Raw genomic sequence first — 26,616 nt, 5'->3', positions numbered from 1 at the left:
CTCGCAGCCAAGGCCGGGCGCCACGTGGGGTGCAGGGGTCGCGGTGCCAACCCCCGGCCGCCCCGCAATGCGAAAAGCGGGCGGGGCCGGGGCGGACTTGACTGACGGACAGGCCGGCGGGCGGGGCCGCGCTCGGTGGTCCGCGGGCCTCGGGCTGTCGACCGGGCCTCCTCGGGCTTTCCGGGAGCAGCCCCAGTCCCGCGCGGGCCGCCGCTCAGTGACAGCGGCTCGGGCCAATCGCCGGCCGCCGGGGCTCGGGGCGGGGCTGGGAGCTGTCCGCCCGGCGGTGCTGAAAAGGGAGCGCCCGGAACCCGGGGCCGAAGCCTCGGGCGCGGCGGGGCAGGCCGCGGCTCGAGCAGGGGTCTCCTCCCAGCCCCGGCCCTCGCCTCCCAGATGTGCAGACGCCGCCTCCCGGGGAGGGGAAGGCGCGCTCCGCTCTTAAGCTTCCACCAAAGGCAAAGTCTCTCGGGATCCGGCGTCCGACTGAGGGTACACTGGGGACCAAGGGTGCACCCCTGGGAAGAGCGGAGTCAGACCCAGGTGTGCGGGAACGCCGGTGACTGCTGGGGCCTCCTCCGGGGCCGGGAGTGCGGGTTCGGTTCTAGCTTTCACCCCTCCTTCCTCCATCTGCACTGCCCCCTCCGCAGATAAACCCCAGCCCCTCCCCCGCCCGTCCCCAGGATCTGACGTGGTCGACACCTTTTCCAGCTTCTCCCTCCCGCAGCTCTAGTGCCCAAGCTTCGGCTCTCCGGGTTCTGCAACCCTTTCCCTCCCCGACAATCCCCGCTAGAGCCCAGTAGGTCCCTCCCAGTCCTCACGCCACCCTCGGGCCCGGAAGCTGTCTGCCTGTGCCCCCTCCCCTGACCTGGGATCCACCCAGCCCGGTGGACCCAGGCGCCCAGACGGAGGTAACCTGCGGCCCTCCCGCCCCCACCCCCTGCAGCTAGAACCGCGCCCCCTCCCCAGAGCGAGGACAGATACTGAGCCGAGGGGTGGACTCCAGGCGATCCTGCCCCCATCCCAAGGGGCAGAGAAATTGTCTTCTTTTACGGACCCCCTAGCAGGGAAGCAAAATCAAAGGGAAAAATAAAAGGACACGGAGGAAAAGTGGCCACTAGATTATTTAGGAGAGGCACAGAGGACCGAGATCGGGGTGAGTCGCCATGGGGACTCCCAAGGCCCAGCACCCGCCGCCTCCCCAGCTGCTGTTCCTAATTCTGCTGAGCTGTCCCTGGATTCAGGGTAAGGACGTGAGGGTGTCGGGGTGGCCTCAGAAGGGCCCCACGGGGTCCTCTACCTTCTTCCTCCCAACAGCCTGGCCCTTCTGAGCTGGGGGGAGGGGCGCGGCTGACCGCGAAGGGGACCGAAAGGTCTCTCCGTGTGTGCCTAGGGCCCTCAGCCCCTGATGTTGAGAAGGAGGGAAAGGAACGAACGAACGGGGGAATTAAGCAGCACCTTAGGAGTTAAATCCAGGAAGAAGGGCTGGGGAAGTTGGGGGTGTCTGCAGAGGCGGCAGAGCATGCTAGGTACCCGGGTGGAAGATGGAGGTGCTGGAGAGATGCAGCACGGCACACAAATGCTCTTGGACATATGGACAAAGACAAATGAACAGAGCCAGTCTCAGAGAGCAGATTTCAGCCTCTCACTGCCCTCTGACCCCCAGCCAGGCTCTGGCGACGGAGACGGGGGGCGGGGGGCAGCTACACTGCAGAGACGAAACCCAGTGAGAGAAAGCGGGGCGCTGCAGAGGCAGGGCTGGGAGGCGCTGCCAGACCCTCCCTCTGCAGAGCTCCAGGTCTTGAGAGCCCCGCTGAGGGTTGAAGGAGGGCTGCTCCCCGCTGGCGCTGTCCGAGGTTCCTAAGAGCTAGGTCCTTACTGAAAGGCCCACACCGGGGGGCGGGGAGGGGGTCCGGACCGCTGAGAGATCGCCTCTCGTCTTGGGTTTCCGCCCAGTCTAGGACACTCGCCGCCCTGTAGGCCCGGCCGGTGCAGAGCGAAGCTCTCTGCAGAAGGAGGGGATGTGGGGATCGGCTCACTGAACCTCTCCTCCTAGGTCTGCCCCTGAAGGAGGAGGAGGCATTGCCGGAGCCTGGAAGTGAGAGCCCCACGGTGGCCTCTGAGGCCCTGGCCGAGTTGCTCCATGGGGCCCTGCTGAGGAAGGGCCCAGAGATGGGCTACTTGCCGGGTAAGGCCCCACAGTGGCTGGACTGGCATGGAGGTGGTGAGAAAGGAGAGAGGAGCCAGGCCCGGAGAAGGAGCAGAGAGAAACTGCAGAAGGGAGCAAGACTCCCTACCCCACCCGAGGCCAGGAAATCCAGAGGGAGACAACTGGAGAGTCAGCATCGGGCAAGGCAGGACAGAAGTACGGACAGAACGACTCGGGACAGCCAGAGGAAAATAGAGATCGATGAGGATTCAGAGAGCTAGAGTCGAGAAATGGCGGGGACAGAGAGAGTGTAAAATTCAGAAACTGGCAGAGTCTAGTAGATCTGGAGTCATAAAATCAGAGAGCAGGAAGAATAGTAAGCAGAGAGGAAGAGCTCCAGAGGCCTCTTTCCAGAGAGACCCGGGTCTAGTGGGAGGCAGGGGCTCTCGGGGCGCTGCGGGGGTGGGGGGCCTGGGGAGGCTCGGGAAGGGGGTCAGGCTGCGCAAGTGTGGGAGCTGGCGGAGCGCTGGAGGCTGAGGGAAAGATGGGGGCTTTCGCCTAGTAAGGAGGGTGGGGTGGAGGAATCCTCCGTTTCCCTCCACCCCGCTCCCCACCCCCGCCCGCCAAAGCCTTTCCCTAACTTCCCTTGCACTCGCCAGGAGCTGAGCCAGACCCCACTCTAGCCACCCCTCCAGCCGGCCAGACTCTCGCAGCACCCTCCCTGCCCCGAGCCACTGAGCCAGGAACAGGGCCTCTGACCACAGCTGTAACCCCGCAAGGGGCCCGGGGGTCCGGACCCACGGCGCCGGAGCTGCTGACCCCGCCCCCGGGCAGCACGGCCACGCCCCCTCCCGGCCACGCCTCCCCAGTGCCGCCCCTCGGTCCCGAGGGGGCAGAGGAGGAGACCACGACCACCATCATCACCACGACGACTGTCACCACCACAGCGACCAGCCCAGGTGCGGCCATGGGAAGGGGGCGCTGTCCTGGAGCAGCGCAGACGCGGGCGAGGAAGGTGCGGCGGGGCGGGGGGCGGCGCTCTGGTGCGGAAGCGGAGGAGCTGCCCCAGCCCGCGCCCTTCCTGCAGGCCAGGCGGCGCCCTTCTGTCTGTAATGCAGTTGGGCAGGGGCCTCAGCACAGGCGGGCGGGGGACCGGATGAAGATGGCGAGGGTCTTCAGAAGGCAGATGAGGACCTGGGGCTGCCTGGAGTGGAGGGCGCGAGCACAGGGCCTTTCTCAGCCCCAGCTGCTTATCTCTCCAGTTCTGTGTAACAACAACATCTCTGAGGGCGAGGGGTTCGTGGAGTCCCCGGATTTGAGCAGCCCCAGCGGCCGCACTTCGGGGCTCCTGGACTGCACCTACAGCATCCACGTCTACCCTGGCTATGGCATTGAGATCCAGGTAACTGGACCGAAGCTCGAGACTACAGCTCCCCAACCCTTTCCTGTGGGCCCGTCCAGTGTGCGCAGCTTTGGCCGGGGTCAGAGTTTGTTTCCTAACTCACGTGGGCCTGTCTTCTGACTCAGATGATCCTGAAAGCTCTCCAAGGGTTCCACAACGCGGGCAGTGTGCCTGTGGTTTGAGGGCCACGACAGAGAGGAGAAAGGAAGGCGGAGGGCAGGCCCGGGAACCGTCTTTCCCCCAGCTGATTTGCCCTGGCCTGTGTCTGGCTTCTTCAGGTGCAGACACTGAACCTGTCTCAGGAGGAAGAGCTCCTTGTGCTGGCTGGTGGGGGATCCCCAAGCCTGGCCCCCCGACTCCTAGCCAACTCCTCCATGCTGGGAGAAGGACAGGTCCTTCGGAGCCCAACCAACCGGCTGCTTCTGCACTTCCAGAGCCCTCGGGCCCCAAGGGGAGGTGGCTTCAGGATCCACTACCAGGGTGAGAATTCTGAGGGAGCTGGGAAGGGCTGGGCCACACTGGGCACAAGGGACATTTCTGGGGCCTTCCAAGCAGAGTGCAGTGGGGACCGTTCCTCCTTAATGGGGTCCTGGGGAGCGGGACCCTCAGAAGAGACTGATGCACACTTATCTCACACACTATGAGTGTGCACATATCCAAGTGGCAATTCATCCGTTCAACTCAACAAATTCTGAGCGATTGCTTTATGCCAAACCTTGTTGTTAGCCCTGAGGAGAGGAACCAATGACCCAAGCATTAATCCGACTCCAAGGAGCTCAGAATGTGGGTGGAGACAGACGAGGAATCAGGATGGTTACAGGTCACTGAGTTAAGGGCTGTAATGGAGGAGACACAGGCAGGAGGATCAAATATGAAAAGGGAACTAAATTTTTTCTAAAGACTATGGGGATGCCTTCTTGGGGGAGGTGAAGACAAAGCTGAGACCCAAGGGATGAGAGCAGGTTGGGAGGGAGAAAAGGAGGGAAGCAGCTGAGCAGATGGATGGAAAAGCACATTCCAAGTCCCGCAGAGGAAGAAAATGTCAGTCCCAGAGAGGAGTGATTCAACATGAAGATAGAATTGACCTGGCTGTGTGACCGGGGACAATTTACTTAACTTTTATGAGCTTCATGATCTCATCTGAAAAACAGGGCAAGGTGTGGTGGTGCACGCCTGTAATCCCAGCACTCAGTGAAGACCCTACCTCAAAAAACCAAAAAAATGCGAGGACCCAAGTTCGATCCCCAGTAACAAAACAAAAGAAACAAAAAAAAATGGGCTGGGGATTTAGCTCAGTGGCACCAAGCCTGCCTCACCACAAGGTCCTGAGTTCGATCCCCAGTACCAAAAACAAACAAAAGTAAGAAAAATAGGGATCAAGCTGGGCATGGTTGCCAACACCTCTAATTCCAGCCCTCAGGGAGGTTGAGGCAAGAGGATCAGAAATTTGGGCCCACCCTGGGGTGGGCAGCAAGACCCTGTCTCAAAACAAAAAATAAAAAATGCTGGGGATGTAGCACAGTGTAAAGGCCCTGGGTTTAATCCCCAGTATCTAATCATAACCATAATACTGCATGATACACTTAGGAAGATCACATGAGTTAATACACAAGTGCTTAAAACAGTGTCTGGTACACAGTAAGAGCTCAGAAATATCAATCATTTCTGTTACAGTCAAAGTACAGAAGGTGATGGGGGAGAAAGGCCCTAAGAGGCCTGGCTGGGAGGCAGGTTGGACTTGGGTCATAAGGGGCCTTACCCCTTCAGACTATTTTAACCTGCAGGTTTGAGGGAGACCTTTGACAGCTCAGATTGGTCACCTAGAAAGATCCTTTTGACTTCTGGGGACAAGGAAGGGAGGAGCTGACTGCATTCATGAGCACCCAGCCATAAGCAATGCTCGCACATGCACATGCGTGCTAACCTGTGTGCACGGGAAACTCCCCACAGTTCAAGTGTATGTTCTAGCACACACGTGTGCACGAGGCTCAGCCAGTGTCCCCAATCCAGGCAACTCCATGTGCTCCTTGGAAACAGGAGCCTGCGTGCTGGGCAGTGTCCCCTTCCTGTCACGTTAGGGCTTCACCTGGCTTCGGGCACCCTGGCCGCCGTGGGAGCCCGGTGCCCCAGATGCCCTGCGCATCTTGTCCAGGACACAGCTCGTGCCTTGAGTCCTGCCCACCCTTTCCTGGGCCTGCGCTCGGGGTCTTCCTGGAGCCTCATCGGGCAAGGTAGAAGCCCTGGTGAGGAGGCCAGCAAGCTGGAGCATGTACTTGTGGGGAACAAGAGGCCTGGAGGGTGCAGAGCTGAGGACTGGACTTCAGATGTTACAAGAATGGATTCCCTGCTGGCTCCTTTAAGCAGTCATTTCCCTCAGGCATTGAAAATAGGACTCATAGGCTAAGTGGAACATTTGGGGAAGCCAGGTCATTGCAGCAATTGGCCTTCATTATCTGCCTTGGTTTTCCCTGCCCTGCAGCTCCTCCAGGCTCCGTTGGGACTGAAGCCCTGTCTCAGCCCTTCCCACCCTGTGCTCCCTGGAGCTGCTGTCCCAGCACAGCCTCATTAGCTTCTCTGAAAGGCCAGGCTTTTGCCAGCCCTCCCCTAGGCTCAGCAAACTTGCCCACATGCAAAGTCTCCTCCAACCCTCCTACCTCTCCCAGTGCCACCGGCTGTGGTCAGCTTCATCCAAGGTCATGTGGATTTCTCAGCCACCTGCAACTCATCAGGGAGTGGGAAACCAGATCCCCAAGTCCCCCCTCCACTCTTGTGGGGCAAGCGACAAACATGTTCTCAGCACCTCTGTGTACCGGCTGCTTTGAGTGTCTCTTATTTAATCTTCAGGCTAGCCCTGGTGGATAGGAATAATTGCCATTAATGAGGGCAATGTCTCAGTGGGGAAGTCACCTGCTCAGTCATACAGCAAATAAGTTGTGGGGCTAGAAGTAGAACTCAGGCCAGACTGTCTCCAAATTGAAGGCTGGGGATTTAGCTCAGTGGTTCCGGTGCCTGCCTTGCAAGCGCAAGGTCCCAGGTTCAGTCCCTGGTACCAAAAAAAAAGCCCCAAAAAACAAATTGGTCAGCCAGCCTAAGCTTTTATTTTTATTTATTTATTTATTTTTGGTACCCAAGAATGAACTCAGGACCTTGCGCTTGCCAGGGAGGCTCAGTGCCACTGAGCTACATCCCCAGCCCCTTTAAGCTTTTACAAGATAAGATAAACAAGTCTTTTTTAAGTCTCACAGTGACAAGAGACAGTGGTTATTGTGATGGCAAAGTTATGCATGTGAACATATACACATGGTGGCACCTGCCTGCAATCCCAGCACTCAGGAGGCAAAGGCAGGAGGATTGCAAGCTCTAGCCCAGTCTGGGCAAACTTAGCAACACCTTGTCTCAAAAAAATAGAGAAAATTGTGTATAGGTAAGAGAACAATTAAGTATTGGAGACAGCAGGGTCAGGTAGGCTTCCTGGAAGGGGTAGGATTTCAGTTACTCTTTGAAGGATGAGATAGAGCTCAGAAGGCCCTTACAGATACAGATCTGGATGTAAAATATATATATATATGTACACATAGAGCGAGGAGAGACAGTAAAAGGAGCCACAAAACAGCATAGAATATATAGGTCTCAGATGTAGACCACTAAAGTGCTGGGCTGACCCCAGCTGTGAAAGGAGTTTAACTGTCAAGCTAAAAGCACTCAGACTTGATTTCTTTGACCACAGAGGGCCAACACAGGGGTTAACATTTACTGAAAGCACTAGAAACTTCCAGAAGGTTGTTTCCGTACCCGTCTGCAGACTGTAGAACCCTGAACAACAAGGCCTGGGTCCTTATTCCCTCTGTCCCAATAGCCCAGCCAAGGAAATGCTTGTTGAATTTTGAAATCTGGAGGAAAGCAGCTCTTACAGAGTCGCTGCAGATGGCAGATCCAAGGGCAATAAACCTGGGCAAGCTGCTGTCTCCACACCCTCTGCCGGCCAGAGCCTGCCCTCCTGTGCGGGGTTTGGAGGTTCTGGCAGGGGAGCACCGCAGCGGGTGTGCCCTTGACCAAAGCGGGTCCTCTTCCTCAGGGAGGCTTCTCTTCCACCGGGAAGGACATGCGGGGAGTGCCTAGGCAGGAAAGGGACACCCACCCAGCCGGCCAGATCAGCTGAGTCAACCCTGGTGAGCAATAGGTTGGCGCAGATGTGGAAGCCAGGTTGGCTGGAATCCAAGAAGCTCTTTTTTTTTTTTTGGTACCGGGGATCGACCTCAGGTCCTTGCACTTGCACAGCAGGCGGCGAAACCACTGAGCTAAATCCCCGGCCCTGAGGAAGCTCTTCTTGATGAACTCCGCCAGGTCCTGTCAGGATCAAGTTCAGAGCTTTTCTAGGGAATGGTTATTTGAGTTTTTAAAAAAGGAATGTCAATGGACAGGGTATTGTTGCTTGGGACAAGTTTTAATCTGATTCCGAGCTACCTGACAGCCGGTGCAAAAAGGGAGGTTACACAGTTCTCACTGCAAGAAGACAAAGCAGTTTCTCAATGAACGCAAAGTTTTTCCCAGCACTTCATTTTCACTAGGGGATTCATTTAGGGAACACTGAATGTTAATGTCTTCAGTGACAAAATAATCAGTTTCTGATGCAGCTTTATGTGGCTGGCCTGACTGAAAGCTGAAAGTAGTGGTCCTCTGTGGAAGTCTCAGAGGAAATGCTGAGTCGCTGAGTAACGTGGAACCTGTTTCCACACCTGCCTTTCTCTGCCTGCCTCAAATGCACTCCACGGACTCACTTGGGAAGTTGGACACACACTGCAAATACTATGGCCTGTTATCAGAGCTTGATGGAGTTCAGGGGAGTCAACTGATTGGCCCAAGGTCCTATGGCCACTGAGGACTAGGTCCAGAATAATTTCTTTGAGCCTCAGTTATCTCATCTATAAACAGGAGCCAAACTGGGTAACTTACAAAGACGAGAGGAGAGGATGGGTGTGCAAATTTCCTCCTCGAGAGACAGCGAGCTGCGTGAGGAGCATGAGGAGCGTGTGGGGGAGGAGGGTTGACACGGGACTGGCATTGACTTGAATGTCCCCTCCGCCCGCCCTGCGGTCCAGCCTACCTCCTGAGCTGCGGCTTCCCACCCCGGCCGGCCCACGGGGACGTGCGTGTGACAGACCTGCACCCCGGGGGCACCACCGCCTTCCACTGTGACTCAGGCTACCAGCTGCAGGGTGAGGAGACGCTCATCTGCCTCAATGGCACCCGGCCGGCCTGGAGCAGTGAGCCCCCCAGCTGCGTGGGTAAGTCTCCTGCCACGGCTGGGGGCTTCTGTCCTAGGAACCTCATTGGGGTCCTGCCTTGGGGGGTCTCCATTTCTGGGGAAAGCCATCCTGAATATGGTTTTATTCTGAAGAGGCCCCATCCTCGGGTCTCTACCCATGGCAGCCTCTGTTTTGGGCTACCCCACCTAGGGGTCTGTCATCTCAGAGGAGACTGTTTTCAGGGTTCATAACTGAGGGTCCTGTATCCTAACAAGTCTGTCCAGTGAATCTCCCCTCCTACAGTGTCTTCACTCGGAATCCCACCATGAAGCTTTCCTATCAGAGGGTTCCCAGGGGCCCCTAACCCCGGCCCAGGGTGTCCCCACCCAGGGTCTCTGTTAGAGCAGAACCTCCACCTGGGGGCGTCCCTCCTGGGGGCCCTTCTCAGGGCTGGCTCCCTTCCTGGGTGTGGGCTGGGGAAGGTCCTGTCCCCGAGGTGAGCATGGAGCAGAGGCCATCCCTGGGCCAGTCCGGGTTGAAGATGCGGCTGCACTCGAGCTGCCTTCATCTGCTGTCCTCTGCCCGCAGCATCCTGTGGAGGCACCATCCACAATGCTACCCTGGGCCGGATCGTGTCCCCTGAGCCCGGGGGAGCGGTGGGGCCCAATCTCACCTGTCGTTGGGTCATTGAAGCCGCTGAGGGACGCCGGCTACACCTGCACTTTGAGAGGGTCTCGCTGGACGAGGACAATGACCGGTGAGTCTGGGCCTCAGGTGCAGTGGTGAGACAGACCTGCAAGGGAGCTCTGCTGGGATGTGTGTCGCAGTCTAGTCCTAACCCTCTAAGGAATGTAACTGTGCAGTCTTAGATGAATCAGGAGCTCCCTGCCTCAGTTTTCCCATCTGTAGAGTGGAGATAACATACCTCTCTAAATGCATAATTAATAAATGCATTAAAACATGTAAAGTACTTGAAATAATGCCCAGGACATAATTGCTACAGAAAGGTTTGCTGTCATCATCATCATCATCATCTTTGCTGGTAGGTTTTTTAATGACATCTTCAATTTCATTGGCTGATATTGGCTTATTTAGAATTTCTGTATCTTCTTCATTCAGCTTTGGTAATTCATCTGTACCTAGGAATCTGTCTGTTTCCTTTTTGTTTTCCGTCTTATTAGAGTACAGGTTCTCAAAATAGCCACTGATGATCTTCTGGATTTCTGCAGGATCTGTTGTGATTTCACCCTGTTCCTAATTGCATGGATTTGAGTCTTTTCTTTCCTTTTTTGATAGGGTTGGCTAAGGGTTTGTCAATTTTATTTAATCTTTCAAAGAACCAACTCTTTGATTCATTGATTCTCTGTACTGTTCTCTTAGTCTCCACTGCATCAATTTCTGCTCTGATCTTTGTCATTTCCTTCCCTTGTACGAGCTTTGGGCTTGAGTTGCTCTTCTTCTTCTAAAAGCTTGAGGTTCAACATTAGGTTATTTGAGCTCACTCTGTTTTTCTGATAGGGGAATTCACCATTATAAATTTCCCTTATAATGACTGCTCTCATTGCATCCCATCAGTTCTGGTATGTTGTATTTGCATTATCATTTAACTGTAGAAACTGTCTAATTTCTTCTTTAATTTCATAAGTGACCCATTGGTTGTTCAGGAGGGTGTTATTTAATTTCCATGTATTTATGAAGTTCTTGTGGTTTCTTTTGCCATAGATTTCCAGTTTCATTGCACTATGGTTTCATAATATGCTTGAGATAATTTTAATTCCTTTGCATTTACTGAAGCCTGCTCTCTGAGCTAGTATGTGGTCCATTTTGGAGAACGTCCCATGTGCAGCTGAGAAGAATGTGTGTTCTGATGTTGTGGGGTGGAACTCTCTGTAGACATCTACTATGTCCATTTGTTCAAAAGTTTGGTTCAGGGGCTGGGGATTTAGCTCAGTGGTTCCGCCGCCTGCCTTGCAAAGAGAAGGACCCGAGTTCGATCCCTGGTACAAAAAAAAAAAAACCAAAAAAAAGTTTGGTTCAGTTCTGATATTTCGGGCCGGGGATTTAGCTCAGTGGTTTCACCACCTGCTGCGTAAGCGCGAGGACATGAGTTTGATCCCCGGTACCCAAAAAACAAAACAAAACAGTTCTGATATTTCTTTGTTGATTTTTTTTGTCTAGTTGACCTATTTGTGACAGTGGGGTATTGAGGTCTCTCATTACAATTGTATTAATCCTTATTTGATTTTTCATGTCCACTAATATGTTTTATATAATTGGGTGCAGTGATACTTGGTGTATATATATTTATGATTATCTCTTTCTTTTGGATTGTTCCCTTTACAGGGACATAGTGACCTTCTTTGTCTCTCTTAATTAATCTTGGCTTGAAATTCACTTTGTCTGCAAATAGAATAGCTACCCCTGCTTTTTTCTGGGTTTCTGTCACATAGAGTATTGTTTTCCACCCTTTGACTTTCAGTCTATGAATTTGCTTTTGAATTGTGTTTCTTGTATGCAGCATATTGTTGGATCTCGCTTCTTGATCCATTCTACCAGTCTGTTTCTGTTGATTGGTGAATTGAGACCATTTACACAGATCGCTATAACTGATATGTACTGACTTATCTTTGTCATGTTATTTTCCTGTTGTTGGTTCCCTTTTATCATCATCATCATCATTTTTACCTAACAACCTGGTAATCCAGCTCTGCCACTACTTGCTCTATGATCTTAGGATGCTTCATCTTTCTATACCTCACTGTCTTCATCCATAAAGTGAGGGATAATAATGGTGTCTGACTCGAGAGCACCTGTGAAAACCTAACGAGATAAAATGTGCAAGGGGGAAGAAGAATGCACCCTATATGGTAATGTTTGCTAGTGAGAGCTACAAAGATCAGTGAGGAAAGCAGCCAGAGGCAAGGCAGCTTTGGCGGGGAAGCAGCTCCTGTCATCCTCTGTCCGTTGCAGGCTGATGGTTCGCTCAGGGGGCAGCCCCCTGTCCCCTGTGATCTATGACTCCGACATGGACGATGTCCCAGAGCGCGGCCTCCTCAGTGACGCCCAGTCCCTCTATGTGGAGCTGCTCTCGGAGACGCCTGCCAACCCCCTGCTGCTCAGCCTCCGATTTGAAGGTAGCCCACCCACTTCCCCTCTGGGCCCCACCCAGGCCTCTCCCTGGGCAGACACATTCACGAGTGAGTCCTGCCCTCCTGCTGGCTCCGTGGTTGGCTCTCCCAAATCTGACTTCCTTCTCCACCCCAAAACTACAGAGATCACTGCTTACGGACCCTTTTCACTCCGTGACTGCCATTTCTAACTAAGCTTCATGTACGAGGTATGGTTGAAAAATATTGTGAATGTTTAAAACATTTTAAAAAATTTATTACAGTAAAAAACACATGGCCTCTAATTCCCCTCAAAATACTCCCTCTCATTTTGAACATACTTATCTCAACATTCTTGCCACTTTCTGATGCAGTTCCGGAAGTCCTCTTTCATGAGTTTCTTTAGTTGTGCTCCCGTGGCTGCTTTGATGTCCTGAATCCATTCAAAAGATTTGCCTTTAGTGCTCATTTTGATTTGAGGGAAGAGCCAGAAGTCACATTGCCAGGTCTGGTGAGTGAGGTGGATGAGCTGCCTTTCTGTTGGATGGCACTTGGCAGAAGCATTCACTATATTTTTTTCACACCTCATAAAGACACAAATGAGGACTCCACAACTGCTTCACAAAATGATAAGAATGATGGGATAAGTGTGCTTGAAGGTAGGGGGATATTTAGGGGGATTAATGGCGATGTCTTTTTATTTTTTTATGTTTTGAGACAGGGTCTTGCTCTGTAGTACAGGCTATCCTTGAGCTCACTATGTAGCCCAGGCTGGCCTCCAACTCACAGTGATCCTCCTGCCTCAGCCTCCTGAGTGGTGGGATTACAGGCGTGCACCACCATGCCCGGCTAATGGCAATGTCTTTTTTTTTTTTTGGCAATGTCTTTTAATTTAAACATTCACCATATATTTTGATTACCCCTTGTATGGTTGGATCTGGGTCCCCAGCTGGGGACCAGGTATCTCAGTCCTGCTGTTCTTTCTGGAGTGCTGGCTTCCTTCCCTAGCAGGCTTCCCCATGTGATGGGCCTGGCTGCAGACTTACACACAGCAACACAGTGACTCCACTGGGGAGCGGGAAAGCACATGTGTTTCCTGAGCACTTGGCAGCAAGGCCAGAAAAGGCCCCTGACCCAGCTAAGGTCCTGCGCCTCTGTCTGGGCCAATCACCGTGGCTGCTGTCGGTGAATCTGTCACACAGCAGCTGAGCCCTAAGCACCAGATGTAGGGAGGGCGCGGCCCCCCAAAGGAATACAGGGGGTCCTCTTGCTGGAAGAATGGGGAATGGGTACCGGGCAGGTAGAAAGGACCAGGTTAGTGTTCATGGGAGAAGCAGCATTAAGCATGGCCTTACAGGATGGAGGATGATTTAGAAGCGGGAGCCTGAGAGAACAGCTCTAGTGAAGGGCTCAGTGTGAACAAAGGTGAGAAGTAGAGAAGTGCCTGGGATGTTTGAGAAGTGAGCTTTCACTGTGGCTGGAGTACAGGATTTGTATAGACAGTATCAGGAGAAAGAGAAAGAAAAGAAAGCCCTCAGAGAGGGTAACTGGTTTCTGCTATGGTTTGTGGGAGAAATGGAAGTGGCACTGGGCCCTGATGGGTGGGCAGGATTTGGACCTGGCACCTTCTCAAGCTAAGTAACAAACAGCCGCTCTGCAGAAATACAGTGCTACAGAGCAAAGCTCACTGCCTCTGGGGAGGATCCCGCCCCCAGCTGTGATGCTGCCTCCACTGCTCTGGGAGTGCAGGCTTCTCCCCTGCATCACAGGCCCTGAAGTCGCACCTCAGAGGTAGTTTTGCAGCTAAGATGCATTCAGGTGGACAGAAACTAAAATGCTCCACCAATATTCATTGTTTTTTTTTAGACTAGTAATATCTTTATTTTATTTATTTATTTATTTATTTATTTATTTATTTACTTTGGCGGGGGGTACCGGGGATCGAACTCAGGTCCCTGCACTTGCACAGGAGGTGGTGAAACCACTGAGCTAAATCCCCGGCCCTCCAATATTCATTTTTGCTGACTGGGTCCAAAGTAAAAACTGAGCAGCTTTTGCACTGGCTGCAGTTTTGCATTCTAGCAACAGCATGGATTATCAGGATCCAACTGTTATTGGGAGGAGGGAACTCACTACGCAAACCAGCTCTCCGAGGCTCCACTGCACAGTCTCCACAACATGTCTGTCTATGGCTGGGAACTGACCATCTGGTTGGGACGCCTGGTTCTGCCACTGCCTGCTAGGTGACCCTGGGCTTTGTGTCTGAGGATCCTCTCACCATTGTGGCTAGGGCTGGACCAGCCTAGGGTTCCCCTCAGGGGCCAGCAGGGTAACAGAAGTGTGTGAGTGAGGAGTGTTCAGGTTTTTGACAAATGAGAATGAAAGCTAAGCTCAAGGGCACTGTGTCTTTAAATCCTCAGGGTGTGCCCAAACAACACCTGAATTCAGCCCCAGCCCCATCTGAGAGGCTTATTTCCCTTTCTGTGCCTGATTCTTCCCTAGCCTTTGAAGAGGATCGCTGCTTTGCTCCTTTCCTGGCACATGGCAATGTCACGACCACAGACCCCGAGTACCGCCCAGGGGCCCTGGCCACCTTCTCATGCCTCCCAGGATATGCTCTGGAGCCCCCAGGGCCCCCGAACGCCATCGAATGTGTGGATCCAACAGAACCCCATTGGAATGACACAGAGCCAGCCTGCAAGGGTGAGCCTGACACCCCATGCATCTGGCAGCCTGCAGACTGTCCATCACCCCCCAACCCCAGCAAGGCCATTGCGGGAGACCGACATGCACACCTCAGAGACCCAGGCTGTGGGCAGACCCTGTCCATTCAGGGACTGTTTTCTTAGTCAAATAATACTCGGGCATTTTACCGAATTCAGAGGTCACAAATCTGAATATCTTCAAGAGCTAGAACTGGAGTTGGGCTAAACTGGATTGGGCAGGTAAAGTGGAGAGAGGGTGGGGTTAATTAGGAATAGGGCAAGGGGCCCAGGGATTTAGCTCAGTGGTTTTGCCACTTGAAGCGCAAGGACCTGAGTTTGATCCCCGGTCCGCCCCCCCCCCCAAAAAGAATAGGGCAAGGGATTGGGCACAAGACCTAGATGTGGCAAGAATCACGTGGTGACACACGCCTGTAATCCCCAGCCCTTTGGGAGGCTGAGGCAGGAGGATTGAAAGTTCTAACTCAGCCTGCAAGTTAGAAATTTAGGGAGGGGCCGGGGATTTAGCTCAGTGGTTTCACCACCTGCTGCACAAGCGCAAGGACCCGAGTTCGATACTCGGTACCAAAAAAAAAAAAAAAAAAGAAAGAAATTCAGTGAAAATCTGACTCAATATTTTTTAAAATGTTAAAAAAAGGAGGGGGTGCTGGTGAGAACTGTGGTGAGGGGCCTAAACCAGACACTGCTTCTTCCCTAGCCATGTGTGGTGGGGAGCTGTCTGAGCCCGCTGGTGTAGTCCTCTCTCCCGACTGGCCCCAGAGCTACAGCCCGGGCCAGGACTGCGTGTGGGGCCTGCATGTCCAGGAAGAGAAACGCATCTTGCTGCAGGTGGAGATGTATGTCTGGGCCGCACGCAGGGTGAGGTGCGGGAGTGGGTGGATGTGGGATAGGACCGCTTTCCAGCCTGGGTCCACAGAGGTTCGCTGGATATGCAGTTCGGTCATTAAACCAGGATGGGGTGGGAACGATCGGTGCAAATCACGCAGTAGCCAGGCGACCTTGGACAAGTAGAGCGATAATGCGGGGGGTGGGGGTGGGGCTACTGAGAGGGAGGGGTCTGGCCTGGAGGCCGTCACCCCGGGGCTTCTGAGGCTGCCCCTGAAGCGGCTGCCAGGGGAACCCAAGGCCCAAAGCGTTGGATCATCACCAACATCCCAGGTGGGCGTGGGTGCAGGGAGAACTCGGGGGGGGGGCGCCCTGGGTAGGAGGCGGTCACGTGACTGGACACAACCAGAAGTGGGTGTGGCCAAAAGCAGGTAGGAAGGCGGACCTGGTCGTGTACTGGATGGTGAAGTCTGATTGGTCAGAGCCGGGGGCTTCCCGAGGAGATGAAGGAGGGACTGGGGAGTGGGACAGCGAGCAATACAAAGGGCTGGACCTTGGGGAGCGGAGGGACCCTCCGCAGGACTGAGGCAGTTGGGGGAAGGAGGAGTGGGTTAGAAAGACGAGAAACTCAAGATGGGTTAAAACGGGACCCTGGCGGGCGGGGCAGAGTCGGGATGGCCGATGGGGGCGCTGCCTCACCCTGCGCCCCGCCCGCAGTTTGAACGTGCGCGAAGGGGACGTGCTGACCCTGTTCGACGGCGACGGGCCCAGCGCCCGCGTCCTGGCCCAGCTTCGGGGGCCTCAGCCGCGCCGCCGCCTCCTCTCCTCCGGGCCCGACCTCACGCTGCAGTTCCAGGCGCCCCCCGGGCCCCCCAGCCCGGGCCTGGGTCAGGGCTTCGTGCTGCACTTCAAAGGTACGGAGGCGCGGAGACCCCGGGCGGCGGGGGCGGGGCGAAGGTCCCACAGGGGGCGCTGGGCCTCGGGCTCGGGCTCGGGCTCGGGCGGCGCCCGCACTCAGCCTGTCTCCCGCAGAGGTCCCGAGGAACGACACCTGCCCGGAGCTGCCGCCCCCGGAGTGGGGCTGGAGGACGGCGTCTCACGGGGACCTGATCCGGGGCACGGTGCTCACCTACCAGTGCGAGCCGGGCTACGAGCTGCTGGGCTCCGACATCCTCACCTGCCAGTGGGACCTGTCCTGGAGCGCCGCGCCGCCCGCCTGCCAGAAGAGTGAGTAGCCGCCCGGCCTGCGCCTGCGCCTGCGCCCTGGCCTCCCACGTCTCAAGCGCTCGCGGCTCGAGGCTGCTCCGCCCTGGGCCTCCTCTCCGCCCCCGCCCCGCCCCCGTTCTCCGCGTTTGAGGTCCTAGGAGCCACTTTGCTAGGCCAAGGGTTGGTTCGTTTGGCTGCAGTTAGAGTGGGGAGCTACGGGAAGGCCGTGCTCGGCACACTGACCACGCACACAGCCTGGGAGGGGACAGACACCCGGACAATGGGGTCCTGACCTTAGCGTAGGGGACTGTGGCCAAGGGCCTTACCGTCTTGAGCCGGGTGAGGGAGGACTAAGCGCGGAGATTTCCGCCCAGTGCCTGGTATAACCAGGTGGGCGGCAGGCGCCCTGAAGCAGGAGGGTAGGCTCGTCCTCTTCGGACAGACGGTGCAGGGTGCAGGGAGTTCAGAGGAGGTGACATGTACCGGAGCTGGACGTGTGGGTCTCTTAGAAGAAAAGAAAGAGGCAGGAGGATCTCGTCACGGTCTCCGTATTTCGGGAAGCCTGACACAGTCAGGACCTGGGGTTGTGGCTCTTCCACATGCCCCTTGGGAATCGTGGCGCGGGTGGGACCAGCTGGAGAAGTTTTCGGAAACCAGACGCAGGAACCATCTGGCAGGCCCAACTCTGGCCTGCAGCTGCCCAGCTGAGGCCCGGAAGGGGACCGGCGACACGTGGAACCTGACGCTCAGGGACCAAGTCTCTGACTGCCCTGGTACAGCCGGGACCCTGAGCAAGTTCCTCTCTGCTGCTCCTCGCCTGAGTGCTGAGCCCTCAGCCCCAGGAAATGACAGTGACATTGACCTCTTAGGATAATCTGGGTGAAATACTATGTTTGTAAAACCTTTAGCAGGGTGCCTGGCACAGGTGCAATAAATGGCGATGGTTATGCCCTTCCACAGCAGGGTGTAGACCCACTTGCCTGGAGGGGCAGGCCATGCTGTGCATGCAGCCCAGGGGGCCAAGCTGGCCTTCTCTGGTTCGGTGATACCCAGGGTGGGGGCCTGGGTTTGTCCTATGCACCCTGTTTTCCAAAAGAAGTGTGAAATATAAAGCACCCTGAATTTCAAGTTTGTCCCATCCTAGGAAGTGGTGGTGGCGGGGGGAGGGTCACCCAGAGATAGCTGAGGCTCAGGCGGTCCCCAGCTCTAAGTTTCTGGGAGATCTTTGAAGGCTCTTGCTCTTCTGTCACCAGTCATGACCTGTGCTGACCCCGGAGAGATCACCAATGGGCACCGGACTGCCTCGGACGCGGGCTTTCCCGTGGGCTCCCATGTGCAGTACCGCTGCCTGCCAGGGTACAGCCTGGAGGGGGCAGCTGTGCTCACCTGCTACAGCCGAGACACGGGCACACCCAAGTGGAGCGACCGGGTCCCCAAGTGTGCCTGTGAGTCCAGACACACCCAGGAAGGGGCTGGGGAGCCTTGGGGGAGCCTGGCAGCAGCACAGCCAGCAGGTGACCAGTGCCTCCCTGCAGTGAAGTATGAGCCATGCCTGAACCCCGGGGTCCCGGAGAATGGCTACCAGACACTGTACAAGCATCACTACCAGGCCGGGGAGTCTCTGCGCTTCTTCTGCTACGAGGGCTTTGAGCTTATCGGCGAGGTCACCATCACCTGCGTGCCCGGCCACCCCTCACAGTGGACTAGTCAGCCCCCACTCTGCAAAGGTGCCTGGGCGGGCAGGGAGTGACAGGGCTGGGAAGGCTGTGTAGAAGAGTTGGGACATGTGGGTGATGGCTGCCCTTCTGTGGGCTGTTATCCTCGCAGGCATGTCTAGAAGCCCAGGGGAAATGTGAGGTCCCAGAATTGTACTGAGGAATGCAGCAGAGGGGACCTTGGTTTGGAATGCCCTTGCCCTCTCTGAATAGGCCTCAGTGTCCCGCCCTCTGACAAGGGCAAGAACTTAGAGCCTCAATCTAGGGGTCTGGAGAAGGAAGAAGGCCCTGCTCTGATCAGCCCTAAGGGAAGGATACAGCTTAGGTTGAGCAGAGGGCAGATGACCAGGCTGTCCAGCCCCGCCCCACCCCACCGGGCTCCGGCCCTCTCCTGGGCTCCAGCCCTCTCCCAGCCTCCTTCCCTCCCTGGCTCAGACCCCATCCCCTCCCCCTGCTCTCCCCGCAGTGGCCTATGAGGAGCTCCTGGACAACCGAAAACTGGAAGGTCAGTGAGGGCACAGGTGGAGACCCAGGCCTGGCCAGGTCGGGAGGGCAAGGCAGAGGCCTGGGGCAGGAGGCCAGGCCCCGGGGTGAGGCCCAGGGTTCAGGGCCCAGGGCAGGAGGCTGGGAGAGCCGTGTCCAGGCCCAGCCTCGGCTCACTGGCCTCTCCTCCTCCCCAGTGACACAGACTACAGACCCGTCACGGCAGCTAGAGGGTGGGAACCTCGCCTTGGCCATCCTGCTGCCCCTCGGCTTGGTCATCGTCCTCGGCAGTGGCGTTTACGTATACTACACCAAGTGAGCACCCTGGGGACCTACCGTGCCCAGGAGCCTGGGCAAAGGGCACTCAGGCTCACCACCGATAAGCCCATCTGTCCCTCCTTTTCCAGGCTGCAGGGAAAATCCCTTTTTGGCTTTTCTGGCTCGCACTCTTACAGCCCCATCACCGTGGAGTCGGACTTCAGCAACCCACTGTACGAAGCTGGGGTGAGTCCCTTCCCTCCCCGGGTGCCACGGCTCCGCCCTCAGGACTCCATAGCTGTCTCTCAAGGTCTCTGTAATCCCTTCTCGAGAATGTGAACTCAGCTGCCCACAGAGGCTAAGTCAGTGAGCAACGCAACCATGCCGAGCACTGGGGAGCGCTGAGGACAGTGGCTGATAGGAGGGCTCGTGTCCCATCTGAGGGACACCGCTCTAACCCACAGTGGGCACTGGCCCACTACCAGACCTCCCACTTGTTCCAGAAAGTCCAGAAATTCAGATTTCTTCTATCACTTTCAGACACTAGAATGAACCAAACACCCACTGTCTGAACTCAGCCCCATCCTCACTCCGTGACTCCGTCCAAGGGTCTCTCTCCTTGCGGATCCCACTCCCATTCCAGCTCCAGCTCACTGCTGATCTGTTCTCTCCACCTTCAGGACACACGGGAGTATGAAGTTTCCATCTGAACGCAAAACCAGGTCTACAGGACCCAGGACACCCACCCCTCCTCATTCAGGGCAGCGGGAGCACAGGGCCTCATCTCTGCTCCTGGCTTCCTTTCTCCCTGCTGTGTACATAGTCGCCCCATCCCACAAGGGAGCTGTGATGACCCTGAGACCCTACAGTAAATAAACCAGCATCCTGCGGCCCAAAGCCTCCTCTTCTCAGTTGTCAGACGAGGGCCTGCCCCACCCTGCTGGCTTTTGGACCCTGGGAGGGAACTGGGCTCCCTTGCAACTCTGCCCCTCCAGCCCAGGGCTCCCTCCCCAGGGGCTGCCCCTGAGGCACCACTGTTCCCTTGGCTGTGAGGGCCCCTCCCCTCCCTGATGCCTGAGTCCCAGCCTCGGGTGGGAAAAGAGGGGTGAAGAGGGAGCTGGGCCAAGGTCCCCCCTTCTGCGGTCTCCCCAGCCCACGGTCTCTCCACCTTTGCTTCTGGAGTTTTTTGTTTTCGAGCAATAAATGGAAAATCACCACTTGTAACTGGGATGGTGGGGTGTGGGAAGACAGAGTGTCGGAGACCATGGTGGGCATCTTCCCTGGAGGTAGGCTGGGGAGGGGAACTGGCGGGAGAAGAGGTGGAAATCCATAACCAGCCCGGCTGGGCAATGTCACGTGCCGGCCTTCATCACAAGCCCTGGCTTTAGGCTCGGCCTCTGGGAGGACTGACTGGGACAGCTCTGCCCCGGGTCTTGGCACTGCCAGGTACCTGCAGCTGGGACAGCTGACAGTGGCCTCCCTCCCCGTCACTGTTTGGCAGCAGCAGCCAGCTTTGTTATTTCATGGACAGTTCCATGAAAGTTCCCAGGATTCCACAGGTCTCTCTCAAGAACGTCCACCTCCTTTTGAGAACTTTTGTTCTCACTCAGATGCACCATTCTGCCCCATCTAAATTCTTGGCAACTGCTGTTACACATCTACCAAGTATGAGCCAAGGTGTCCTCTCCTATAGTGTTCAATAAACTTGAATATGATAAGCAGTTTACTGCTGCACACACACCAAGCACGTACTCCACCACTGAGCCTGTCTGAAGGGTATTTCTTGAAATTAACTGAATTTTACTTAACAAAATTATACATTAAAGTTCAACTGAACATGTTATGTTTAAGACAGTGAAGGGATGATTGGATACTCAAGAAAGGGGTGAATTTTAGGAGAACATGAGGCCTACCATCAGAATCAGAATAGTTTAAATTCCTTTTTTGTTTTGTTTTTTTGGTACTGGGGATCGAACTTGTGACCTTGCACTTGTGAGGCAGGTGCTGGAACCACTGAGTTAGATCCCCAGCTTTTGCTTGTTTTGTGAGATGGGCTCTCGCTATGTATTCCAGGCCGGCCTTGAACTCACTGTAACCCAGGCTGGCCTTGAACTTTCGGCAATCCTCCTGTCTCAGCCTCCAGAGTGCTGGGATCACAGACGTGCACCACCACACTTGGTTTTAAATTCCTCTTTAAGCCATGCTCTGTTAAGCACTTTGCATGCAACAGAGTTTTTGTTTTGTGGTACTGGAGATTGAACCCAGGGAGCATTGAGCTACATCTCTAGCCCTTTTTATTTTGAGACAAGGTCTTACTAAGCTGCTCAGGCTGGCTTTGAACTTGACATCCTCCTGCCTCAGCCTCCCAAGTGGCTGGGCTGACAGGCATGCATCCCTTTCTCTGGCAACATTATTTTTCTAAACCTCACAAGTGCCCTGTGAAACTGGGCCAATTTACTATTCTTTTTGGATAAGGAAACAGGCTCAGAGAGGGAAACTGACATCCTCAGGTGGCCCAAATAAGTGGCCACGCACCCCTGAAATGAAAACACCCTGAGGACTGCTGCACTGACTTCTGGCTAGTGCCGGGTGTGAGATGCTCCCCTAGACAGGAGGCCCAAAGCTCAGGGCCAGAGACCATGGCTCAGGCTCCTTGGCAACAGTAGCGGAGGCCACAGTTATTCCTCAGAAGCAAGGGTGGGGGCCCCCTCCCAGATGCCGCCCCCAGGCAGGATGGGTTTGGATCCATGAGCTCACCATGAGCTTCTAACAGGACAGACAACTGCCGGGCCAAAGCCATTCCTGTCACGAGCCCACACTCAGCATCCATATCTGGAAAAAGAGGGCTCTGCTCGTCCTCCCACACCTCAATCCCAGAGGAGCCATACCAGAGTACCAGCTGGGTGGGGGGCTTCCCAGCTCTTTATTGAAGTCTGTTCTTCTCAGCGGTGGAGACCTTGCTGGCTGGGAATGGAGTCAGGTGACAGTTCCAAGAGACTGTTGGCTTCAGAGGTGACACTGCTCAAGACCAGGAGTTCCTCTCTGCATGAAGTGCTTAATGAGTCGCCTTACCAGGGGCATTTGGAGGCGTGTTCTACAGGGACAGGATGGGGGGGGTGGGAAGCTCAGGGCGGCACCCGGAGGCTGCTTCGAGGAGCACCCTGGAGAGCCTGAGAGCGCGCTGACTCTTTGGACTTAAGGTCCATGTGCTGTTATCCTCTGTTCCCCACCCGTCCAGTCCACGTGCCACCCATCTGCCCTGCCTCGGCCAGTCATCTCCATTTACCTACCTGTCCACCATCCTTCCTCCTCCATCCCTCCATCCTGGACATATCTGCCCATCACCCCCCCAGCCGTCTTTCCACTCATCTGTCCATCTGTGCTTCACCAGCCCACCACCCACTCATCTCTCTTCTATCTACTACTCACCCTCCTCAACTCAACCTTCTTGACAGCAAGGATTCCATCTTGCTCATGATAGCTCTAGCCCCTATGGCAGTGCCAGCACACAGAGGTCCTTAACATGCAGTCGATGAATGGCCCATTTATGCATTTACCCATGCATGCCCTCACTGCCCCCCCAACAGTTTCTGCTAACTACAATGGCCCACAAATGAAGGAGTAACTCAAAGATCAATAGGCTTCTAGATTTTTCTTTTCTTTTCCCTTCTTTCCTCCCTCCCTCCCTTCCTTCGTTTATTCTTCCTTCCCTGTGTGCAACTGAGGACTGAAACCAGAGCCTTGTGCGTACTGGTGCTCCAACTGAGCTACACCCCCAGCACTATTTATTTATTTATTTATTTATTTATTTTTGGTACCAGGGATTGAACTTGGGTCCTTGCACTGTGCAGCAGGCGGCGAAAGCATTGAGCTAAATCCCCAGCCCTATCTTTTTACTTAGGAAACACAGTGTCTTTCTTGGGTGAGAAAGAAAAGTCTCCTGGGATCGTGGAGGGCTGCAGGTGGCTGAGGAGATGTTTGCTCAGGATACAATCCTCAACCAAATGCCATTTGGGGAGGATAGTTAGGGTCCTCATAGGACATCCTGATGCGGGGAGAAGGGCAGAACTTGCACAATGCTAACTACCAAGTTAATGGCAGGTGAACTATTAAGGCCCAGGGCTCTTTGCTACTTTAAGCTGTTTCTAAGACCATCCCAGTTGACAGATCAAATGTCCCAAAGGCACACAAATTCAGCTCCTGGAGAACAAGGACAGGGGCTTATTCTCAGCTGTTATTTTGCCCCAGGTCTTGGTGATGAATCCTTGAGGCAGTGGCCCAAGCACAGAAGTGACCTTCCCCATGGCTTGCTTGGTGGACTCTGCACATCAAGAGATGCTCAATAGGGCCGGGATTTAGCTCAGCGGTGCCGACGTCTGCCTTGAAAGCGCAAGGACCCGAGTTTGATTCCCGGTACCAAAAAAGAAAAGAGATGCTCAATGAACATGTGCTGGCTGCTTGTTCCTTCTCTGGCTTCTTCCTGAGCCTCTCTCCTCTGCTGCCGACCCCACATGGAGGGTTCCTGGGGCACCACCTTCTCATTTGAGGTGCCTAAACCCTGCAGGGCAAGCACACACTCTCCCTCCAACCCCAGTTCCCTCACGATGACCTCTGGATCCTCTCACTGGCCGAGAATCGCACCGCCAGTTGCCCACAGGGCATTTCCATCTGAGTTCCCTTGAGTTCCACAAACACAAATGTGTCCAAAGGCAGGACTGAGAAACAAGGACAGCAGTTACAGGCAGCGAGGTCTGAGAGACAGTGTGGGGAGGGAATCCCCCGGGGCCTTGTAAGCACCGAAGGACACTGGCTTTTGTTCTGAGTGGGAAGCTATCGGAGTTCTGTGCAGAAACAGGAGCAGACTTTGGCTGCACAAGTCGGAAAATGGGTCATGTGATGCCCCCACCATTTCTAATCAGTTCACTTCCTGCCATCTCTGCCACTTCTGTGACAGACCAGGACCTGGTCATCTCTAACTGGGTCTCTTCAGACCAACTCCCAGATGACCTCCTCGCCTCCAGTCTCTTCCCTTCCCCGTGAGCACCAAGGGGCAGAATGAAGTTCCCACCTCCCTGCCCAGATCCCTGTGACTCCCCACCCACAGAAGAACAGCTGTGGGCCTGCACAGAGCACACATAGTCTCTCCTGATTGGGCCTGTCTACTTGGCCTACACCCTCCCACAGCTAAACTGTCCAGACGCCCTGTCCTGGGTACAAACTCCTATACACCTCTTCAGGGCTCGTGCTCACCCTGCTCTCCAGGGCTCAGACTCATCTCCGGGCCTCTGCTCCTATAATCCCTACTGCTTGGAATATTTCTACTGGTCCTTGCTTTCCTGGAAAATTCGTTTGTTTTTTTTGTGTGTGGTACCAGGGATCAAACTCAGGACCTTGTGCTTGCAAGGCAGACAGGGCACCACTGAGCTAAATCCCCAGCCCTGAAAAATTATTCTTTAGACATCACTTCCTTCAGGAAGTTCTGTGATTCCCCCTTCTGTCCCACTAGAGGTTTGGGTATAAACTGTCTTTATAGTTCTGGGGATGGAACCCAGGGCCTGGTGCATGCTAAGCAAATGCTCTACCACTGAGCTACGCCCCAGCACAAGTAGCCTTCTCATTATCTATCATGGACCCTCATCCGTATTACATTGTAACTGGCCATTCACTCGTCTTTCCTCACACTAAACACAATTCTTTTTTTTTTTTTTTTGGTACTGGGGATCGAACTCGGGTTCTTGTGCTAAACACAATTCTTCAAGGCCTGCAACTGTATCATTTATTTGTGTCCCAGCCTCCTATAACAGGCCCCGGCAAGTTGTGCGAACTCCAAAAGTCTGGCTAACATGGAACCATCTCGAGTATACCTTTTCTCGAGCGGCTGGCAGGAGGCGCGCCTTGGTGCGAGTGCAGTTTCTGTCGGAGCTGGACATGGCAGAAGAGAAGGAAGAAGGCTAAGAACTCTGACTGTGACGACCAGGTAAGAGTATAAACTGCATGGCTCAAAACTTTCCCTATCCTGTGGGATGCTGCTGTCCAGCCCTCTCACTCCCAGGACAAAGGTGTCTTCCCTGAAATACCACTCACTCACTGGGTGTCTGTTCCTCCGGTCTTGGTGAAGAACGCTGAAGAGAGGCCCAGTCAGAGAAATGTCTATCCCCTCAACCGGAAAGGGACTAAGGCAGAGAGGCCAAGGGGATTCCTGGCCACAGGGAGGGGTGGGCATGGGGTTAGTGGGGGGCACTGTGCCTCCCGCAGGCTCAGACATGTGACATGGACAGGTTCCTGGAGAGGGCAGCGGTGGCCAGAGGGGATCAGGGACTGGAACTAGGCGTGTGGCAGGGTCCTGAGTTGAGGATCACCATGTTTTGATATCTGAGTCCCTTGGTCTTTTGTCTGCTTTCGCTTGAGGGGCACAGGGTACATGTGGCAGTGAGTGATAAACAAGGCCTCTTCTGTGAGTTCAGTGCTGATCCGAGTCAGGGACTCCTCAGAACAGGACAATGAGGCCTTCAGGGGAGAGAAGTAGATGGGCTCAGCCTGGGAACTCGAGCTCAGTCAGAGGTCAGCCAGGGGCTGAGCAGTCTGGCATTGAAGGGTTGAGCCTGGGATCTGGCCAAACAGTCCCAGACCTGTGGGAACGACCTTCGGTGGCCCCCGGGCCCCAAGCTCAGGATCAAGACCAGCATCTTGGTGCTTGTGGCTCAACCCAGGCTTGGGTGGCTCTGCCCGGCAGCTCCTTACTCCGCACACTCCCACCTCCAGCACCGACAACGCTCAACCAGCCTCCACTCAAGGCCATTGCGGCCTCGGAAGGCCAGCTGTTTTCCTCCTTCTTGACAGGAGTGGATGCCATGCCCTGGGAACAAAGCCCGCGTCAGTCCCTCACTCAGAACCCACGTGTCACCATCAAGGCCCTTAGATGGAACAGTCAGTTCTCTCTCTGAAAAAAAAATTTTTGAGCCAGGCTTGGTGGTGCATGCCTGTAATACCAGCACTCAAGAGGCTGAGGGAAGAGACTCGCAAGTGCAAGTTCGAGGCCAGCCTGCGTCATTCCAGCAAAACCCCGCCCCCCATTGTTGGGGAGCTGTCCTCTCTGCTCTTGGAAAAGAGGGTTCTCACAGAACCCCTCCCCTGTTTCACCGAGAAAGCTGCTTCTTCCTCCTTTCCTCCCATGGCCCATCCCAAGCCAGGACAGCCTACTTGCCGCCGCCCACCCTCAGCAAATGGGTAGAAATCTTGGGCCCCTGGGAGGAGGGGAGAAGAGGTCTGGGGCTCCTAGTACGGGTCACCGGGACGGGAACCTGGACTTGGGGAGGAAGGCTGGAGAGGGGAGCCAGGGCGGCGCCGCTCCCGGTTCTTCTAAAACCTTAAGGTTTGCAGAGGTTCTGTAGCGCCGTTGCTAGGAGATTCGAGGCTCTAGAACCAAAGACGAAGGCATATTCGAGCCCGCCCCGTCCATCCTCTGGCCTCCCCTCAAGGTTTGAAAGTTTGGAGGATGACGCAGG

At 55.1% G+C, this 26,616-nt stretch overlaps 2 protein-coding genes across 10 annotated transcripts; one reads left to right on the top strand and one right to left on the bottom strand.

The window, feature by feature from the left end:
- The first annotated feature begins 104 nt into the window (after positions 1–104).
- On the top strand, positions 105–20,328 carry Sez6l2 (seizure related 6 homolog like 2). Of its 8 annotated transcripts, none has more exons than XM_087208985.1 (19): positions 198–489; positions 1,062–1,242; positions 2,054–2,362; positions 2,806–3,105; positions 3,409–3,548; positions 3,827–4,028; positions 8,648–8,833; positions 9,383–9,551; positions 11,765–11,928; positions 14,404–14,604; positions 15,322–15,460; positions 16,167–16,363; positions 16,482–16,676; positions 17,909–18,100; positions 18,191–18,382; positions 18,837–18,875; positions 19,051–19,168; positions 19,261–19,357; positions 19,792–20,328. In XM_087208985.1, exons 2-19 carry the CDS (start codon positions 1,164–1,166, stop codon positions 19,819–19,821), a joined length of 2,949 nt encoding a protein of 982 aa, XP_087065111.1. In that variant the 5' UTR covers positions 198–489; positions 1,062–1,163; the 3' UTR covers positions 19,822–20,328. The 8 variants fall into 8 exon arrangements, with proteins under 8 accessions (XP_021093093.2, XP_021093092.2, XP_087065111.1 ...); XM_021237432.2 differs by having other exon boundaries at positions 198–540; XM_021237431.2 differs by having other exon boundaries at positions 198–540; positions 944–1,242.
- Positions 20,329–20,401: 73 nt separating this feature from the next.
- LOC110344197 (putative protein T-ENOL) lies at positions 20,402–25,948 on the bottom strand. 2 transcript variants are annotated; one of them, XM_021237446.2, is made up of 5 exons: positions 25,741–25,948; positions 25,471–25,618; positions 25,200–25,233; positions 24,976–25,033; positions 20,402–22,205 (listed from the first exon to the last, which is right to left on the bottom strand). In XM_021237446.2, the coding sequence occupies exons 1-5, from the start codon at positions 25,795–25,797 to the stop codon at positions 22,167–22,169; spliced, it is 336 nt and encodes a 111-aa protein (XP_021093105.1). In that variant the 5' UTR covers positions 25,798–25,948; the 3' UTR covers positions 20,402–22,166. The 2 variants fall into 2 exon arrangements, with proteins under 2 accessions (XP_021093105.1, XP_021093104.1); XM_021237445.2 differs by lacking the exon at positions 20,402–22,205 and having other exon boundaries at positions 22,822–25,033.
- Between the last annotated feature and the right edge of the window lie 668 nt (positions 25,949–26,616).

The sequence above is a fragment of the Heterocephalus glaber genome, unplaced genomic scaffold, assembly GCF_053883595.1.
Source record: "Heterocephalus glaber isolate CG9 unplaced genomic scaffold, H.glaber_assembly_v1.0 deba00000943, whole genome shotgun sequence".
NCBI classification, from domain to species: Eukaryota; Metazoa; Chordata; class Mammalia; order Rodentia; family Bathyergidae; genus Heterocephalus; species Heterocephalus glaber.
The sequence above is the reverse complement of the archived record's forward strand: the minus strand, read 5'-3'. Positions and strand labels throughout refer to the sequence as shown.